Source organism: Meriones unguiculatus, chromosome 7 (assembly GCF_030254825.1).
Source record: "Meriones unguiculatus strain TT.TT164.6M chromosome 7, Bangor_MerUng_6.1, whole genome shotgun sequence".
Classification (NCBI taxonomy): Eukaryota; Metazoa; Chordata; class Mammalia; order Rodentia; family Muridae; genus Meriones; species Meriones unguiculatus.
In genome coordinates this window covers 91,100,668-91,120,751 of record NC_083355.1, presented here as the reverse complement: position 1 = coordinate 91,120,751, position 20,084 = coordinate 91,100,668, and the positions used below count along the sequence as shown (strand labels likewise).

The following is a 20,084-nucleotide window of genomic DNA, read 5'->3' as shown; positions in this document are numbered from 1 at the left end:
TTTATTCTGGTAGCTCTTGGAGTTGTTCAACTCTGCCTAGCCCTTAGTCCCTCCCAGTTGCTTCTTGCAGTAATAGGATTGATTCACCCTCAGGCATAAGGCCGCTCAGATGCTGGACTCAACTGTTTGACCCCACGCCCACCCCAGGTCTTGGGTCTTTAATTCTTTGCCAAGCGATTTGTTCTGATATTTTCGGGAATGTCTTTTTTCTGTATTCAGTTCAGGTTTCCTGTTTATTCAGTCGGAGAGCCGGCCTGCATGCATGTTAATAGGCGAGAGGCAGGACCTTCAAGATCACTGTGAGGTGATTAATTCAAGCTTATCGGCTCTCTGAGGCCTTGTTCTGTGGTTGGGGGAAAGTCTGCTAGAGGCTGGAAGCTGAGGCCTGGCAGTTTGTCTTGAGAGGGGGTAGGAAGGAGCCTGAGAACTCCACAGTCAACACCTCCATTTCATACCTGAGGAAATAGGTCCAGAAAAGTCTAGAGACTGTATCAGTCTGCACTTCATCACTGTAACCAAACCCGAGACAGCCTAACAGTTGTTCTAGAGGTACAAAGTCCAGGGGCTTTTTCTGGTGACTGTCATCCTTCAGGAAGAGCTCTAAGATAATTGCAGCACCTCACTGGGAGAAAAAAACAAAAAACAAAAAACAGATAGGGAACATATGTGTCTGTCTGCGTCTCTGGTCTCTGCATTCGTCTGAGGCCACCCAGGATCTAACCATAGTGGCTCCCCTGTAATGACCTTATCTGAACCTAATCAGTCACTTCCCTGCTTCTAAGTACCATCCCAACTTCAGTTTCCACCTTCTGCTGACATCAGGCTTTGGGGGTTAAACCCCCACGGGAGTGTGTGCTTGGGGTACAAATGAGATTCAGCCTTCGCACAGGGAGCTTGGTGCAGCTTACTGGCAGGGCACTTGCCTAACACGTGCAGGTCCCTGGCCCTCTCCACATCATCAAACTTCTAACCGCTGCAAACCTGGGCACTGACCTAAGGTCACAGGGCCGGGTAATGGCCAAGCTGACCCCGGATTGCCTCTTCTGAGTCCCTGTCTGTGAGGGTTTTCGAAATACCAGAGGGCTCCAGGATTACTGTGACATACCGAAGGATAAGAAGGCCAAGGTTGTCTGCTTTCTGGGGTCTCCTTCTGTGGCCAGGGGTGGGAGGAAGTTTATATTTTGTTACTTGTTTATTAAGTATATTTCTTTATATTATAGACATTTCCGATCATGCATAAAAACAGAGAAGGGTCTAGTGAGTGAATGCTTAATCATTTCTCACAGTCACCTCAAAATACAGTCTTACCTCACCTGTTCTTGATTTATTGTCTTACTATTTGTTTTGTTTGTTTTTGATTTTTTTGAAGCAGGGTTTCTCTTTGCAGCGCTGGCTGTCCTGGACTTACTCTGTAGAGTAGGCTGGCCTCAAACTCAGAGATCTGCCTGCCTCTGCCTCCCGAGTGCTGGGATTAAAAGGTGTGTGCTACCACCACCGCCACAGCCTTCGCCTCTGCCTCTGACCTTGAATTATTCTGAGGCACAGTTCACATTGTATCATTTCTGCCATAAACAGTTTTGGCTGGAATCAGAATACATACATACTACTGCCTGCCTTTCTTCCTTTCCTCCCTCCCTGCCTTCCTTCCCCCTAGCTTTTTTTCTTAAAAGTAAAAAATTACTCAAAACAATTGAAATCTCCTACCTGTAAATAGTGAGAGATGGTTTTGTCTGGATATCTGGTGCACTCAGGAGGCATCTTTCCTGTTGGCTATGATAAACACCAGCAGCAACTTGAACAGGAGAGAGTTTGTCTCTTAGAGTTCACAGTCCAGCATGAAGGGGAGTCAGGACAGGAAGTGAGGGCTGGAAACTGGGGCTGGAGCTGCAGCAAGCCCGCCATGGTTCATCATGACTCACTCAGCCTGCTTTCTTACAGAACCCAGGGCAGGGATTCTCTGTGTAGCTCTGGCTGTCCTGGAGCTCACTCTGTAGACCAGGCTGGCCTCGAACTCACAGAGATCCGCCTGCCTCTGCCTCCCTATGTGCTGGGATTAACAGCCATGCACCACCATCACCTAGCCTTTAAAAAGAAAGAAAGGAAGGAAAGAAGGAAGGAAAGAAAGAAAAGAAAAGTGAAAGTAGGACAGATGGCTTCCAAGATCTAAACACTTACCCTGGCCTCTCTGTGAGGTTTGCTAGCCTTTGAATCTGCCCAGAGGAGACAGTGGGCTGGGCTTCAGCTCTTCTCATCTTCCAGACTGCCTTGGCCAAAACAGCCCACAGGTAGTTCTGGAGATGACACCGGCAGAATCTGATCAAGTCTGCCGGTTTCTGGGGACACAAGAGGCTGAGCCTCTTCTGTCTGTTTCCTTCTCCAGGCTGAAGACCTGAATGTCAAGTTGGAGGGGGAGCCTTCCTTGAGGAAACCAAAGCAGCGGCCACGGCCAGAGCCCCTCATCATCCCCACCAAGGCTGGCACTTTCATCGCCCCTCCTGTCTACTCCAACATCACCCCCTACCAGAGCCACCTCCGTTCTCCTGTCCGCCTTGCCGACCACCCCTCCGAGCGGAGCTTTGAGCTGCCCCCCTACACGCCACCCCCCATCCTTAGCCCCGTCCGGGAAGGCTCTGGCCTCTACTTCAATGCCATCATATCAACCAGCAGCATCCCAGCTCCTCCTCCCGTCACGCCAAAGAGCGCCCATCGTACCCTGCTCCGCTCGAGTGAGTGACCTCGGGTGGCCGTGGTGGTGGGAAGGTCAGAGGGACCGGTCAGTCTGCTGGGTGGTTATAGCGGCTGGACGCTGTAGGAGGAACTCTGCAATCTCCCCCACCCCCCCAGGGCAGGGGGCCTGGGATGAGGCCTGCTTGGATTCTGATCCCCGTGCCACTGTTGACTGTCACATTCCCCGTGCAAGCCGAACTGCTCAGACCTCAGTCCCTTCAGTGTTCGGCAGGGATTAGATTAGTCATGCTTGGCTGATGATGGAGTTGCCGATATTCAGCTGATTGACAAATAGCAGTTCCCTATGGTTCAGCCTAATGGCTACCTCCTCCGTGGATGGTGGTGGGGATCAGAGACGTTAGCATCATTCATAGTAGGTGACTGATCTGGTCCTTTATGCCTGTTGAGCAGTCATTTTGGTCAAGAACAGGCCTGGATGGTGTGAGACCAAAAAAAAAAAAAAAAAAAGTCCAATTCACAAAGGGGTTCTTGGGAAACCTTGGAAAGTGGAGTCACCTGATCCCTTACTTTCTTCATCCTGTTAACCTCTGACCCCACTCATCCTTGGTGTGGCTCTTTAGTGCCTCCTGGTGTCTGTGGGTGGAAATTGCCCTTTGCTGGCAAGCAGTAGTAGGTTTTTCTACCCTGGGAAGTTTCTCTCTCCGGCTTGGTTTGTGCTGAGCGGACAGCCGAGAAGATGTCAGCCGGCCCAACAGGTGTTTACTGAGCATTGGGTATAAGACCTTGAACCGTATCCTCTGCGGGCTCCAAGAATGTGTGGGACACCACTGCCTAGTCTAAAGAAAGTGCGGTCGGGATCATTCGGGAAGTGACCAGAAAGCTTGGGAGGTAGGAAGACAGAGGTTCCTAGCAGTTGTAGGACCGACACCCAGTGAATGAGGCTGACACTGTTTGTAGCCTGCAGAAGCCTGGATAGATAAGGAAGGAATTTGGGAGGGGGTGGAGACAGAGCTGAGCTTGAACTGCAGAGTGGGAGGGGCAGGCAGCATGCTGCAGGAGCGCACTTGGACTGAGCAGGGGGAAGGAGGGCCTCGAGGTTAGCCCCTGTGGTCGGGAGGCTGGGCTCGGGTGGGGGGAGGGGCGGGCACAGGGAACGGCCTTGAACGGCTGAGGGTTTCAGGTTTTGTGTCATGCTAACAGGGGGGCAGCAACAGAGGTTTTGTGTGTTGTTTTGTTTTGAGGAAGGGAGTATCTTGATGCAGTCAGGTTAAGTTGAAGGAAAAGTGAGGCAAAAAAAAAAATATTCCAGAGAGGAAATGAAAAGAGACCCCTGTACTGTCTCCCTGGCTTGCCTGCGCTCAGCCTCTTTGCTAGAATAAAAGAGAAGCAAAGCATAATTCTGCACCGAAGCTTGTTGTATAAAGTGGGAGCTCCTGGCAGCAGGAGCTGGGCTTTGGTGGTCTTGCTGGCATACTAGCTAATAAACGGGAGTTCCAGGCTCTTGCTTCATTCAGAATTCTCATTCCCGCAAGGAGACAGAAAGAAACAGCCCCCTTTTGCAGATGTGAAAACTGAGGCCCGCACATGCTCAATAAAGGGCCTGAGTTGCACAGTCATCAGGTTGCAGAGCAAGGACCAGGTGCCTAAGTTCTGAGTGTACTCGGTGAGTCACCGCTGTGACTCCTGTGTGTGCGGGATGGCGGACTAGGACGGGAGTGTCTCCCTGAGGGGAGGAAGGGGCCATTCACCAGCATGTTCTTTGCCCATAGACAGTTCTGAAGTCACCCCACCCGTCCTCTCGGTGATGGGGGAGGCCACCCCTGTGAGCATCGAACCGTAAGTGCAGCCCTGCGTGTGTGTGGCCCCGTGGCGTGTGGGTGGCCAAGGGCCCCTGATGTGTTGCAGACTAGCCTTGGGAGCAAGAGCAGGGCTGTGTGGAGGCCACATAGAGCCAGGCAGTCTCTCAGGGCTTCTGTAGTCTGTCCTGGGCTCTGCCGTCCTCTGCCAGCTTTCGTGTGGAAGTTGCAGAGAGGAAAGGGAGGGACCAGGTTGGCTTCAATGTGTCACTAGGGAGAGCTGGGGGTGGGGTGGGGGTTTCCAAGAGACTCTCCTTACTTGTCAAATGTGGAGGAGTAGCTTTCCCCTCCTGAGCCTGAGGGCCCAGTGTGTCCTCACTGTCCCTAGAAGCCAGATTCCCTACGTCCAGCTATGGCCTTGCTGCATTCAGCATCTGCCAACTGCACCGTTTTTTTCCCATTCTAGGGAGAAAGTCAGGTTCTCTGTCCCTACAAGGTGAGGCCTCACTCCCTGCCCTTCCACCCCTGCAGACGGATCAACGTTGGTACCCGGTTCCAAGCAGAAATTCCCATGATGAGAGACCGGGCCCTGGCAGCTGCAGATCCCCATAAGGCTGACCTGGTGTGGCAGCCGTGGGAACATCTTGAGAGCAGCCGAGAGAAGCAAAGGCAGGGTAAGGAGAGATCTCCAGTGAGCGGGGCGTGGCAGGCTGGTGAGCAGATGGGCCGGCTGGGTCCTGCAAGGTTCAGCCCTGAGCATGACTTCCTGTTGTCCTTCCGGTGAATCTAGTGGATGACCTGCTGACAGCTGCCTGTTCAAGCATCTTCCCCGGTGCTGGCACCAACCAGGAACTGGCTCTGCACTATCTGCATGAATCCAGGGGGGACATCCTGGTAAGACAACCTTGTCAATTCAAGAGGTCCCTTAGGAAGGCAGGTGCTGATCTCTCCCTGTCTGCTGCTAGAACCAGGCCTGGTGGTATAAAATGTTTATTTATGTTTGCTGTTTTGCATACGTCTTTGTGGGTGTGTGTGGTTTTTTTTCCTCTCTTTTTTAACCCTCTCGAAATCGTGACCCTCTGCCTTGCCTTTGCCTCCTGAGCATGGGGATGACTTGGAATAGTGACTTGAGGCAGCCACAAGGGCTCTAACCAAAGAAGAGGCTATTGGGGTTTGGCCTAAGGAAACTCTTTAAGTGTCAAACCCTGGCTGGGTATGAAAGGTCCTAGTGTGGAATCTAACCCCTGATTCTAGATCAGTAAGATCCCCACACCCAGATAGGATTGCCACCGAGGGCATTCTCCGTCCATACTACTTGTTTTGGTCGTTGGCTCCCTTAAAGCATTCCTGCAATGGCCTTATGGCCTGAATCCTCAGCAGCCTGTCCTTCCATGCAGTTAAGCCAGGCAAGAGTAAGTGTTTACCCAGACACCCAAGGAGGCTCTCTGTGCGTTGCCCAAGCCTGGGCTACTCCATCTTTCATTGTGGCTGTTGGCCAGCTTCCTCACTGTTCTCTCGTCCCCTCCAGGAAACGCTGAATAAGCTGCTACTGAAGAAGCCCCTGCGGCCCCACAATCACCCGCTGGCAACGTATCACTACACAGGTGGGCCTGACTGCGGTGGGCCTGTGGCCCAGAGCCTCAAGGGGCTCCAGCATGGAATAGGCCCCTGCTCAGTGCTGAGTGACATCCTGGAATGAGGATTGGGACAGGGAGAGTCAGCCAACAGCCAAAGCAGGAAAACTAGTATCAAGGATGAGTAGCCCTCTTGGGGGCTCCCTGTGCCCTTGAGGGGTAGCCTAAAGTGGGTAGGCAAGCCAGGCAAAAAGGGAGAGAGAGAGACACTAGGTCAGAGGTACAAAGGTCAGAAACCTAGGGAGTGCAGCCAGAGCTGATTTCCGGAGCTTTAGCCTTGCCTTGCTTGTGCTATTCTAGATGCGGTACTGTAAGAGGGATGTTGGTGCAGTCATGCAATCCCAGCAGCTACTGTTGTGAGCCTCTGTTAGCTCCACGTTTGTCTCTACCAGGCGGAGCCCCAAAAGGTTCTTAGTCCTTCTCAGACCTGGAGAGACAGGTTGTCATGTTCATTCGGGGGCTGAGGCTTTAGGAAGCTGGGAGGCAGATGCGATAGCCTCACCTTTCGGTGGGTCAGAGTGCAGATGCTCAGGCTCCTGCCTGACTCACAGCCTGGCACCTTCTTTGCTCTGCAGGCTCTGACCAGTGGAAGATGGCGGAGAGGAAGCTGTTCAACAAGGGCATTGCCATCTATAAGAAAGATTTCTTCCTGGTGCAGAAGCTGGTGAGCAGGGGCGAGGGAGGGGTCCTGTGGCCGCTCACCAAGCGGTGCTTGCCCGGTGTGCCTGAGTTCAAGCCCCATCACTGAAGTTAGATCGCTGCCGCTAAGTAGCCTCAGAGACAGCTTTGTAAGCCACACGGCTTGCAGAGAGGATCTGCTGACTTCTGAGCTCTCCAGACAGGACTTTAAGCCTAGAGAGATGGCTGACCCTAGGGGCCAGGTAGGGGAGTGTCAAACAGTCCCTGTGTGGGACTTTATCACCCAAACCAAGCCCAGTGGTCAAATAGTTCTAGGAAATGGGAGAGCCAGTGCTTGATTCGGCAACACATAATACTAAAATTGGAACAAAATGGGAGAGCTAGATGTCAGAGTTAGAGAGGTCCCTCAGAGCTGGGCGTGGAGGCCCACGCCTTTAATCCCAGCACTCCGGGGCAGAGGCAGGTGGATCTTTGTGAGTTCAAGGCCAGCCTGGTCTACAAAGCAAGTCCAGGACAGCCAAAGCTATTATACAGAGAAACTCTGTCTGGAAAAACCAACTCCCCACCCCCTGAAGAGGGGGTTGGGCAATGGAGAGGATCTTGTGGTTCGTTCTAGCATCATATCACTTGCTCTTCACACATGAAAAAACAGGAATTAGGAAGGTGGAGTGACGTGCCTTAGGATGCACAGCCCTTTGGTGGCGGTTAGCAGCAAAGCTGAGGGCCTTCTGTTTCCTCTTTGGGTTTTCCAACGTTTTCTTTTTAACGGTTTTCCCAGAATCCTCCTGGACATGACACTGTGACATTTCTCTTCCTCGCCTGGCACTGCTCCCTGGAGAGGAGCGGAAACTGTTTCCCTGGTGGATGAAGGGAGTTTGCACTGCTCTATTGGCTTTGCATTCGGAAGATGCCAGATATTATTTACTTTAGTTTGAAATTGTCAAACGGGGGCTGGGGAGAGGGCTTAGCAGTTGAGAGCATTGGCTGCTCTTCCAGAGACCCAGGTTCAAGTCCCAGCACACACAACGAGCTGCTACAGAGGAACTCACAGACATTCATGCAGGCAAAACACCTGTGCACGTGAAATAAAAATATATAAAAAAATGTTTTAAAAATTTAAAGGTACAGAAAGTGTCGAAGGGTAATTCACGGACATCCATTAATTAATGCCTGGCTAAGATTTTACAGTTTTACCATTTATCCTGTTACACACCCATGAAATACACACAACTCTCTTCCCTCCTGTTTCAGCTAATCACTGAAAGTAAGCTCCAGCTGGGCCTGGAGGTGTAGACCTGTAATCACAGCAATTTGGGAGGGTGAGGCAGGAGGACTCAAGTTCAGAACCAGCCTGGTCTACTGAAGTGAGTTCAAGGCCAGCCTGGATGACTTAGATCCTGTCTTAAAATTAACGAAGAACGGGGGTAGTATTGGAAGTACTATTTAATGGAAGGGCATTTGCCCAGCATGGGCACGGCCCTGTGTTCAATCCCTAGTACAGGGTTAGGGGATTATCTTCAATTGTAACTCTCCTTAGTGTTAGCGAGCAGTTTCAGCTGCGGATTGAGAGGCCTGTGGAGACGATCAAGCTTTCAAGCATCACATCGCTCATTGCTTACATGTGCAGAGCAGAAATTAGGATGGTGGGCCCCTTTCACCTGGGGACTCTGGGAAGAGCCTGGGGAACTTCTGCAAAGCTTATGAGGGATCAGAATGAGTTCAGTCGTACCGCTAGACTACAGATCCTGACCCAGGCAAGGCTCTGGGTCCCCCCTGGCCCTGCTGCCCCAGTGCTGCCTCTTGAATTGGGGCTCTCATAGGTCACAGCCCTCTAATATGTGGTCCGTAGGCAAATCTCCCCGGAAGTTCTGGTCCTGGTGTTATTCGCTGACACGCTGCAGAAGCCTCTGTTATTGGGCAGGGGTTTGTTGCCGAGCAAGCATTCAGAAATAGGGTTTGGGGTCTAGCTGTTTGGCCTAAGGCTAAAGGAGGCGGGTGGAGTCGGGCCCCCTCTGAGCCAGTTTTGTCTTTTATTCAGATCCAGACCAAGACTGTGGCCCAGTGCGTGGAGTTCTACTATACCTACAAGAAACAGGTGAAAATTGGCCGAAATGGGACGCTCACCTTCGGCGACGTGGACATGAGTGATGAGAAGTCGGCCCAGGAGGAGGTGGAAGTGGACGTTAAGGTGAGCCCCTCGCCGGCCCCTGCCGCCTCACGCTCGGTGGCGCCTGGGGCCAGACCCCACCAGAAGCTTCAGGACAAGCCTCCGGGTTTACAGGACAGAGGGTGGAGAGGAGAGCAGGGACCCGTGATCCAGGCCCTGAACTTAAGTTCTCCCTTGTCGACTGCCAGTGTAGAACACTGGCGAATCGGAGGCACAGCCTCACCCTGCTGCGTCCTCGGAGCAGGCCGCCAATGCTGCTTCTGAGCTCTAGCCCTTCTCGCACCGCCTTCAGGGTTTCCGCTTTGTCCGTGCCTCAACGCGTGCCACTCTTACTGTTCCTGTTACGTCCCGCACAACTTCCATTATTGATTTTCCTTTTTGAGTCAACTCATTTTTCTTTTCTCAAAAGGAAAGCTCTATATTATAATCCTCAATAGAAAACCAGGATTGTTTCCCATAAATAGAAGGTACCGGGGAAAAATAAGTACACATGAAAACCAAACACTGTTACGAAAAGCCAGCTACATGCTGCGGTTGCCTGCCAGGACTCTGAGACAGGGCTGGCTTCTTGCTTAAACAGATTATCAGGTCTAGGAAAGCAGAAGAGGCACATTAGCACCAACCCCAACTTTCACCCTTGAAAGATGCTGCACTTTAGTTCTGTGCCCATGAATCCTCTTGACATTGTCTCTAGGTTACAAGTCTATACTTGGTGGCATGCTAACTTTAAGACCAGGGAGTAGTTGGGTCCCCAGATTGCAGATGGGGAGTAGAGATAGAGACAGTGTCACAGATAGTTAAGTTGGAGTTCCGAGCTCCTGCCTTACACGAGGTCACCCTGCCCAAAGGGCGCCCAGAAGATTCTGGGCATCTATCCAGGAGGCCAGGTGGTTTGTGGGTCCTGGCTTGCTTCCTCCATACCAATCCAGTCTCACTGTGAGGGCACCCCAGGTCAAGACTATCCTGTTTCTGGGGCCAACTGGCCATGGGAGGGCTGTGACTTAGGATGGAGGCTGCCCTGGGCCAAGATAGGGCTGCAGGACCAGCAGGTACTCCGGAGCCTGGGCCGGACCATAGTCTGCACTCTGGAATGACTGAGAGCGTTCTTGCCCATAGACTTCTCAGAAGTTCCCCAGGGTGCCTCCTCCCCGAAGAGAGTCCCCAAGTGAAAAGAGGCTGGAGCCCAAGAGGGAAGTGAAGGAGCCCAGGAAGGAGGGGGAGGAGGAGATGCCAGAAGCCCGGGAGAAGGGAGAGCAGGAAGAGGGCCAGGAACGCAGCCGGCGGGCCGCTGCTGTCAAAGCTACGCAGACACTACAGGCCAATGAGGTGGTAAGTGACCTCCACCTTCCCTCCCTGAGCCAGGCCTGGGGGGTGTGGATGGGAGGACAGCGAGACCATGGTGATCCCGGTGGTTGTAGCTCAGGAAGTGGACCAGGAATCTCATGTCGTCATTTGGGCCTCAACCCTATGTATGAAGAGCTATTATAAATCTCACTGTACAGCTGAGCAAACTGAGGTTGAAGGTGATGGAGACAGCATGATCCAGTCTGCAATTTGTTTTTCTGTTATAAATATACAATATATAAGATACATGAATGTTATACACACACACATATATACATACACGCACGCGCACTGTAGAAGCGTTTCTGTGTCTGAGGTGCAGAGGTAGACGGTCTTGTGAAAATCCAGTGGATGTGTACAACGTGGGGGAAGCGTTCATAAGCTGGAGCTCAGTCATGACTGCCCTAGAGCATTGCCTGACATGACTGAAGAAGAGCTGAGCCTAGGAGAAAACCAGTAGTGGCCCTTCATGCCTTCATGCTCTTGGCTGAGTGCCTTGTGTCCATGACCTCACCAGTTCCTCACAGGAACCACACGAAGTGCTAGCTGGTACTCAGAAAGAGGGGGGAAGTCGGGTCCAGGGATGCCATTTGACTCACCCAGGGCTTTGGGCTCTGTCCCTTCACAGGCTAAGCAAGGCCTCTCATCGAGGCTCCCCTGTCAGGAGAGTCCTCCCAGGAAGCCGGAGAGATGGCAGTTTGTACATGCTTATCTGTGGAACACCTGTCAGCAGACACAGCTGCTGGCTTCCTCTGAGCTGGCCTGCGCTCCTGTCAGGAGCTGTGTGGTTGCCATGCTAGCGCTGTCTAGTTCTGCCGTCTTTGTGAACCCTCCGAGGGGTGACCCAGGCCACCTTTATCACTTCTGAGGGCCAGCTGGGGCCAAAGAAGTCACCTCCTTGGGGTGTACCCTGTGGGGCCTCTGCTCTGTGACACCCATTCTTCCCCTCTCCCCCACACACACTGGCACTCCCTCGGCAAGTGACCCGTCACATCTGTCCCTTTCATTACACTGTCTGAGGACCTGCCTCTCTACCACCTGCCTTTCTGGCCTGGAGACATGATTGGACTAAATGTCAGCAAACATGAGCACAGAGTTAAGAAGTAGTGATATAACTGCCAGTGCGTGGCACACCACTCTCTGTGAGAGAGCTAGAGCCAGCCCAAGCTGCAGTAACCCCCCTGGAGGTCGCCAAGGGGTCTGGTTACTGGAAGGCCTGGGGGTGGGGTGGGGAAGAGATATCTGTATGGACTTTTTTAGGGCCCCTCTGTTGCCCGGGGTAGCAGAATTCCGGATCCACACCTGCCTCTTAAACACACCCTTCTTGTTGCTTGTCTCCAGGCCAACGACGTCCTCATTCTCCGGAGCCACGAACCCAACGCCCCGGGGTCTGCGGGCGCTCAGACCTCAGACAAGCCGAGGGAGGGGCCGGGGAAGTCACGGAGGGCGCTGCCCTTCACCGAGAAGAAGAAAAAAGCCGAGGCCTTCAATAAGACGCAAAACCAGGAGAACACGTTCCCTTGCAAAAAGTGCGGCAGGTGAGAAGACCGGGTCTCCGCAGGGCCCTCACCCAAGCTGGGGTCCCGGAGCTGCGGGGGAGGGGCGCCGGGATCGGGATTTTTTGGATTGGCTCGCTGGTTTCCAGGGCAGTGACGTCACCACCGAGCAGATGGTTGGATGGGGCGGGAGGAGCCGAGTGGCACTGTCCCCAGTGGGGTGAGCACCAGCGGGGCTGGGTGGGGAGGACTGTGGTTTGAGGGAGTGGTTGAAGGGTGCCACCGCCCGACCCCGGGGTGGCGGCCCCTCACCCTGCCCCCCTCCTGCCCCGCGCCAGGGTGTTCTACAAGGTGAAGAGCCGCAGCGCCCACATGAAGAGCCACTCGGAGCAGGAGAAGAAGGCGGCGGCCCTGAGGCTCAAGGAGAAAGAGGAGGCCGCCGCGGCCGCGGCCCACCAGCAGGCGCTGAGGGAAGAGAGTGGCGAAGGCGAGAAGGGCTGAGCCCTCCCCGCCCCGCACCCCGGATCCTCAAGAGGCAGCCAGGAGAGGGTCACGCGGAACTTGCCCTGCAAAACAAACCCGCCGATGAAAAATAAACAGGCCCTTTTATCGACAAAGGCCCTGGACAGTGTTAAGGGCTGCAGGACCCAGTTCTCTCTCTCTCTCCGTATCTGGTCTGTCCCCCGAGTTCTGCTTTCCTGGAGCCTTGAGAGAGCCGGCCCCTCCGGACGGGCCGGAAGGGCTCTGCAGCGGCCTCTCCGATCTCTGCTGTCGCCAGTCTGTTTTGCATCTCTGCCTCTTTCATCCCAGGTCCCTAGGGAGCCACCACCATGGCAAGCCAAGCACAAGCCCACCACCCCGTGGCAGCGTTCTTTCTCCTTCCCCAGAGGACCTGGACGGCTGTGCAAACCTCGCCCTAAGCGCCCCCTCCGAACCCCCCCCCAAAAGGGACTCCTTAGAGAATGGTGGCCTTAACACCTGTGTTGTCCCTGCGCAAGTGTGCCCAGGCCCGGAGCTGCTCCGATGGTCCCGTCTTAAGGTCACCACTTCCTCAGGAGTATCCCCGAGGGCAGTCAATCCGTTTGCTGCTTGTTAACAGCCCGACTTGGGCTGGGAAAAAGTCTTCTCAAACGTTTGAGGAAGGACCTGGTATTCATGCCTCTGCTCTCAGCCTGCTATAGAGAAGGGAAGTGTACAGAGGCGGGAAGATGCCGAGCTAGGCCTGAGGGATCTTTCCACACGCCTGATGACCCTCCCTGCTACCTACCGGCTTGTACCTTTGGGTCCTGGAGGCTGCTAAGGGAGCGTCAAGCAGGTCCTGGAAAGGCCTGGCCTGCTCTTCGGTGCCAGCTCCCTTCTCGCCTGTCCTGCTCACGGTAGCCGACACCTAACCCCAGTACACCTCACTTAATGTCGATATTCACCCCCCCCCATACTGCATGCTGGAGATTTCTGGATCCTTCCCTGGGAGGGGGATGTCTCCTAACTAGTTTAGACAGGAGCCTTCATTCCTTGACTCGTGTCATTTGGGAACTATTTATTTATTGCTAATATTTAATTTTTAACATCCTCAGGGACCAGGGGCCTCTTGCTTTGCAGAGGTCCAAGTGCATTTATCCCAAAATAAGGCACCTTCTTGGCATCCCCAGCCCATCCCCCGATTCCAAGGCCCTCGGGTCCCTTACCTTATTGCTCTTGCCAGTAGGTATGATGGTAGCACCGAGCTGGCTGGGAAGGTGGGGAGTTATCAGTCACAGGAAACTAGCAGATGTGGGTGAGATCAAAGGCAGTTCTCTGTCCTGCCCTTTCTGTACTTTGAAAATGCTTGAGGGAGTTGGCAGGAAGCCAGAATTCTAGTTTTGTTTTATCAGCCTGGATTCTGGCTTGGAAAAAAAAAAAAAAAAAAACAACCACCACCACAACCATATTTGGCATGGAATTACCAAAAGGGTCAGAATGTTCTAGAGGCCCCTTTGCTTTCCATTTCCATAAGGGGCCTAGGTTATTTTTCTGATACCATTACTTAACTTCAGTTGTACAGAAGAAAGTCTGGATGTGTGTCTGACCCTGTCAGTGTTAGTAAAGAGGTAAAAAGGATTTGTTCACTATTCTTAGGAAATACCTACAGCCCTGTTGGAAACTGGAAAGAGAGGCGGAGTTTCGTTTTTAAGCTATGTACTGTTGGGTATTTTTTACATTCACTTACACATTGATAGGGTTCTATGAGAGCTGTCTGTGCAAGTAACAGAAACGCCCCCCCCCCCCCCCCCGATCCCTGCAGTTACCTAAACCTTCGGTTTCCCTGTTTGTTTCTTTCCTAGGCTTCTACAAACTCGAAGTCCGAGCTTGCAAAAATTCGGTGCCCTCCAGAAGCAGGAGGACAACACACTTAGGCTCTCCTCTAAGTCGCTTGTATAACGAGTGCCTTCACAGCTTAGCCCCAAAGTGCTACTTACGTTTCCCCAAGGTTTTTCTCTGTTTCGTTTTTCCTACTGAAATCATACTTGGCTCAGGCGCCTTGGTGGACATGTGATACCAGACCCCTTCAGCCTCATGAGACTTCCCTTCAGTGGTACCAGCTGATCCTTGGAAATCTTAATGAAAAAAAAAAAAGTGATTCTACTTTTCTAAGTTTACAGAGACCAGACCAGGTGAATATAAACCAGAAAAAAAGTCAAGATGGTACCTTCAGGTAGTGATCCCACCAGACGCTTTCAGAGGGGCCCACGCCCCAGGGTGCAGTGTGAAGGCTGAAATATTTTGAGGCAGATCCTCTTTTGGCAAGTAGCCACAGAGGCTGGCGCAGGCACATCTTTATTGGTGCTTTCTCATGAACACATTTTGGGCTTGGTTTTTTTTTTTTTTTCCCTTCCTATTGAGAGCCCTTTGCTTTAAGAATAACAAGTTGAGCTTTACAATAGCCCCCCTCTACCATGTCACCCCGCCTATCTCCCAGCCTCCCCCTACATTCAGAGGGCATGAAACTGACATTAGTGCCTGTGTTCTGGACCATTTCTGAGGTCTCCCCCATCTAAGGAGGCAGCGCTCCTACTGCTGCCCTCCACGCCTTCAGCAGCCCCCTCACAGCTAAGGTTACATGCCCACCCTTACGCCACCTCCACCTTCACCCCTGGCACAGAGGCCCCTGTGCTGCTCACGTCTAAAGGGATTGCCTATATTTAACTGCCTCAGTCGCCTAACCTCTTTCTTCTCTTGTGCCAGATGTTAAAGACGAAGGAGGACCACATCACATCCTCAAGCCTCAGTTGTGTAAATGTTTTTATTGGGGCTCACTTTTCTGGGTAGTTATTTATTACTCGACTGGCATAGCCTAACCCCGTAGGTTTTTACAGGAAGTATGCATATTTTTATAAAACAGTTGTGTCTAACCCACATTTGGCTGTGTTTGTTGCCTCGAAAAAATTTTTGCAGCTGTTAGAACTTTTCCTCACTTGTCTCTTAACGTTGAAAGCCTTGTGGAAGAGGACAGAGCACAGGGACAGCCTTGACAGTCTGTGATTATTGTACAGATATTTTATTAGCATAAAAATAAGTATATTCCTTTTATTTTGAAACAAAATGATCAGACACTGCCTTTCATGTGTTTGTTGCCTGTGGCACTCTTTTTAAAAAAGACTGTTACATATTAAAAAATAGTGTACATATATATATAAATATTACCTCTTTGCTGTACAGTTGTGATAGACAAGACTGAAAATTTTATTTTTTGTGTGCTTTTTATAAAGAAATTAATACACTAAAGAGAATCTTGCTGATGTGATTGTAATGTACCAATGTAACTTATTTACTTTTGAATGTTCTGTATCTTAAGACCTTTTATTAAATAAGGTTTTAAAAAAAAATTACTGTTTGAATGCCACGTTCTTATAGGGGTGCTTTTATCAGCTGGGACTGATAGGCCTTGCTTTGCTCGAAGGGAACTTCCCCCACATTTTGGAGCCATACGCATTTCTTTTTTGTTATCCTATATATTCACTAAGGGGAACATTTCTCCAAGAAGGAGAAATGTTTGCAGTTTGCCTGGCTTCATAGATAAGTTTTGTTGTTACGTACATACGTGTGTACAACATGTAAATGTTTTTACATATAATATACATGTCTTATGTACATTTATAAAATTTAGACAGGACAGCCCAGTCTCCCGCAAGAACCTGTAGATGGCATTCTCGCTTCTCTTTCATGGGGAGGAGCAGAGCAGCTGCGGAACGCGATCAGGTGGTAGAGGGAAGTTAGAGCGCTGGGTGTTTTCATAGCATAGAGTGAATGCATAGAATGGATGAGCAGCATGAGACAGGTCATAGTAGATGAATATCGATAAGGCCAACTTAAATATGTAGCAAAATTAGATTTAAAAAAATGATGCTTAGCAATATTGGTAAGAAAAGTCTGGGGAATACGAGGGGCGGGGAAAGGGGGGAGAAATGCGCCAGCATAGAATAGACTCCTCAAACGCCGCCTTGGTACCATAGCAACCGCCAGATTTGCTGGAGCCCGCCCATCTCCGTCGTCATGGACACGGTTGCCACGGCGACCCTGGGGAGGCTCGGGGACCGGTTCCGCCTTCCACCGCGGCGGCCATTGCGAGAGCGCGTGGTCGCCGGCGCTGGGCCTTGCCGCTCCCGCCTGGCTCCCCCGCCTTCCGCGCCTCCCCGCGGCCTCGGTCCCCGGTGCTCGCCGGCTGGCACGGCTCCCGCCGCGGGACCCGGGCGCCCCGCTCCTGCCACGCCCGCGCCGACCGCCCGCGCGCCGGGCCGGGGACGGTGGGAGGAGCTGCCCCGCCCCGCGCCGCCCCCGGCCAGCTCCCGCCCAGCGCCCGCCGCCCCACGCCCACCAGGCCTTCGCCCTGCCCGCGCTGACGCCACGTACCGCGGCAGCCAGCCCACCCCGGCCCGGACCCCAGGGGAGAGACCCGCGGTTCGGTTCCCAGCGCTGACTCCGGAAGGGGCGAGCCGGGACTCCGGGGTCGCTCGGGAACCGTGGTTGCCTGAGGCTCGTCGCCCCCCGGCCTAGCGGGGGTAGGTGAGCATGTCGTATTGTCCTGGGTCCTGTGGCGCCGTGGTGGGCCGGCCCAAGCGGTGTTCGTAGAACTGGCACCCTCACTGATAGTTGGGCGACATGGCTATGACCCTGTTGGAAGACTGGTGCAGGGGGATGGACGTGAACTCTCAGAGGGCTCTGTTGGTCTGGGGCATCCCCGTGAACTGTGATGAGGCTGAGATCGAAGAGACTCTCCAAGCCGCCATGCCCCAGGTGCCCTACCGAGTACTGGGGAGGATGTTTTGGAGGGAAGAAAACGCGAAAGCTGCCTTGTTAGAGCTCACTGGGGAGGTGGAGTACTCCCTGATCCCCAGGGAGATGCCAGGCAAAGGAGGGCTCTGGAAAGTGGTGTTCAAACCCCCCACTTCCGACGCGGAGTTTTTGGAAAGGCTGAACCTCTTTCTAGCTAGGGAAGGGTGGAGCGTGCAAGATGTTGGTCGTGTGCTTGGGTTTCAGAACCCTGCTCCAGCTCCAGGCCCGGAGATGCCGGCAGAGATACTCAAGTGTATTTTGGATAATGTTATTCAGCCACTGGTCGAGTCGATATGGTATAAGAAGCTGACGCTCTTCTCCGGGAGGGACATTCCCGGGCCCGGCGAGGAGACCTTTGATTCCTGGCTGGAGCACTCGAATGAGATCATAGAGGACTGGCAGGTGGCTGACACAGAGAAGAGACGGCGGTTGATGGAGAGTCTGAGGGGCCCCGCGGCTGACGTCGTGCGCATCCTCAAGACCAGCAACCCAGCCATAACCACCGCAGAATGCCTGAAGGCTCTGGAGCAGGTGTTTGGGAGCGTGGAGAGCTCCCGGGCCGCCCAGGTCAGATTTCTGAACACTTACCAGAACCCCGGAGAAAAGTTATCTTCTTACGTCATTCGCCTGGAGCCCCTGCTGCAGAAGGTAGTGGAGAAGGGGGCCATTGATAAAGATAACGTGAACCAGGCTCGCCTGGAGCAGGTCATCGCCGGGGCCAACCACAGCGGGGCCATCCGGAGGCAGTTGTGGCTGACCGGGGCTGCCGAAAGACCCGCACCCAACCTCTTCCAGTTGCTGGTGCAGATTCGCGAAGAGGAAGCCAAAGAGGAGGAGGAGGAAGCCGAGGCAGCCCTCTTGCAGCTAGGCCTGGAGGGCCACTTCTGAGTCCCTGAAGAGGCCCGGCTGCTTCTGTTAGCCCTGTGCAGCTTTGTGAGCCTGCCTGGCTCAGTAAACACCGAGCCTCCTGGTTTGCTTTGGTTTGGTTTTGTGTTCTGACGGACGGGATACAGGGGTCAGGCCTGCACATGCGAGCAACATCCACGGAACTGTGTGATTGGCACGAGCTGCAACAGTAGAGGTGGGTCATTCTGCCGAAAATGAATGCCCGAGGGCAGCCGTCCTGGTGGCATTTTGACAGCTGTGAGAACCGTGAAGCTGTGACACTTCCTATCAAGATGACTGTGAGGCTGCAGGTTCAGATGCTAAGCGCAGGCCTGGCCCGCGGCACCAACCCCTGTGTTTGTTCCTAACTTTGTGGATAGTTTCACGGTAAATTGTTCCTAATTTGTATCGATGGAAAGAACGTGGTTCTATTAGGTGATATTGCTTATCTTGAAAATGCAGACTTCTAGTTTCTCATGGTGGACACTGGAATCTGTTTACCTGAAAAGTATCCTGGGACTAAAAGTGGCTTGTTAGAAAAAAAGTGCTTTTATGGGCTGTACAATCGATTCTTCCTGGCATAGGATACATATATAAATCACCGGGGAAGTTGCCATGAACAGGCTGCACTTCTCTCTCTCTTCAAATATTTGTCATATAATTATTGGTCATGTTGATGCTACGTGTTCTAAATTTGAAGTCACCAAATAGATGTATACAAATAAAAATTTGAAAAGCCTTTTTGTTTTTTTCTGAGATGTATAAAGAATTTCAATGTAATTCAGCTCTGTGTATTTTTCTCTTACAAGGATTTTTGTTCATGTCAAAAAAAAATTTTTTAGACCCCCTTGCTATGAGCTTAAATCTCAATATCGCCCACATACACATCTTGTTGGGCGTGTTCCTTGGTGATTTTGTTTCTTTGTCACAGTCCCACTCTTGAGAGGCTGGCCTGAAATTCACTCTGTAGCTCAGGCTGGCCTCAAACCTGTAGCAATCCTCTTGCCCCCAGCCTCTACAGAACGGGGTTACAGGTATGAGCCACGACCCCCAGCTATTTCTTTTAGGTACAGGCTCACTAGAGAGCACAGGCTAGTCTTGAACTTGTGATCTTCCACCTCTTTCTCCAGGGTGCTGCCACATCTGGCTTTCACAATATCTCTTAGCGGGTTCGGTTTTCACAGGGCTTCTTCGAGGCAAGTGACAACAGTTGATGTGTGTTTCTATGACATTTGACAGAAATCTGAGATGCGGCTTAGGCTATCTGGCAACCGTTTTCTTTTAAAGTCGCTGTGTGACTGACACCTTGTCGCAGTGGTGAAACAGTGGTCAGGTCACACGTGTGCGAGGTATTTGTTTCCCAGCGGCCTTTTTACACCAAGATGGCCCTAGAGATTCTGTGGCTGCAGATGCCTTCTCTGAGTTTCCGGGTCAATGTGGAAGGGCCGTGCAGTGTTCTCTTAGGGGTGTGATCAGAGCTGCTGTAATGTAAGCCACACGCCTGTCTATCCCCCAGCTTCTGCTCTGTGGAGGTGCCAGGGGACCAACAGCTCGGGCAGAGAACGGGGTGACGGGACTCGGGAGCCATTTAATTGTGACTCTTAACCCGTGGATGTTAACACTGACAGACACACACATCCTTTGGGCGAGGAAACAGTAAATTAAAAGTAACTATGATTTGATTTGAGGTTTTTCTCGCTGTGAGCTCCGGAATTTTAAGATACTGTGTTTTAGAAAGGTGCATTCACAGAGCTGTGGGAGAGTAGAAATGGCATGGTAGTTCTATTCTGTAGCAAAATTGTTTTGGCTGACAGTACAGACAACGCTGGCAAAGGGTCTGGTGCTCCTGACCCTGCTGGGTTGGCCTGCTTCTCAGGCGTCTTTTGGCTAGGCTTACTGGGGTAATCAAGTGCAGGAGCAGCTTGCTGACCACGGAAGCACTCTTTCCAGTGGACACACAATGGTGGGCGATTAGGAAGTTGGGAAAGGAGTTCTCACTGGTAGTAGAAGAAGAAGAAATGAGTTCAGCTAGGTGTTGTGGTACATGCCTTTAATCCTGGCGCTCAGGCGGCTGGCAGATCTCTGAGGGTGATGCCAGCCTGCTCTACAAAGTGAGCCCTAGGAC

General features: G+C 52.3%; 2 protein-coding genes across 6 annotated transcripts in view; both read left to right on the top strand.

The window, feature by feature from the left end:
* Positions 1-15,627, top strand: part of Mideas (mitotic deacetylase associated SANT domain protein) — a 68,364-nt gene extending 52,737 nt beyond the window's left edge. For 4 of the 5 annotated variants that reach the window (XM_021660045.2, XM_021660044.2, XM_060387847.1 and 1 more), the window contains exons 4-13: positions 2,381-2,726; positions 4,458-4,524; positions 5,016-5,158; positions 5,275-5,378; positions 6,013-6,088; positions 6,694-6,782; positions 8,796-8,945; positions 10,041-10,253; positions 11,610-11,806; positions 12,103-15,627. In XM_021660045.2, the coding sequence (XP_021515720.1) occupies positions 2,381-2,726; positions 4,458-4,524; positions 5,016-5,158; positions 5,275-5,378; positions 6,013-6,088; positions 6,694-6,782; positions 8,796-8,945; positions 10,041-10,253; positions 11,610-11,806; positions 12,103-12,265 (1,548 nt within the window). In that variant the 3' untranslated portion in view covers positions 12,266-15,627. The other variant, XM_060387848.1, reaches the window with a different exon arrangement.
* Positions 15,628-16,641: 1,014 nt separating this feature from the next.
* On the top strand, positions 16,642-18,698 carry Pnma1 (PNMA family member 1). The gene has a single exon (XM_021660036.2). It carries the CDS (start codon positions 16,901-16,903, stop codon positions 17,960-17,962), a length of 1,062 nt encoding a protein of 353 aa, XP_021515711.1. The 5' UTR covers positions 16,642-16,900; the 3' UTR covers positions 17,963-18,698.
* The last annotated feature ends 1,386 nt before the right edge of the window (positions 18,699-20,084 follow it).

What these genes read in the sequence shown, in the direction of transcription:
- Pnma1 (XM_021660036.2), top strand. Translation starts at nt 16,901, where the DNA reads ATGGCTATGACCCTGTTGGAAGACTGGTGCAGGGGGATGGACGTGAAC.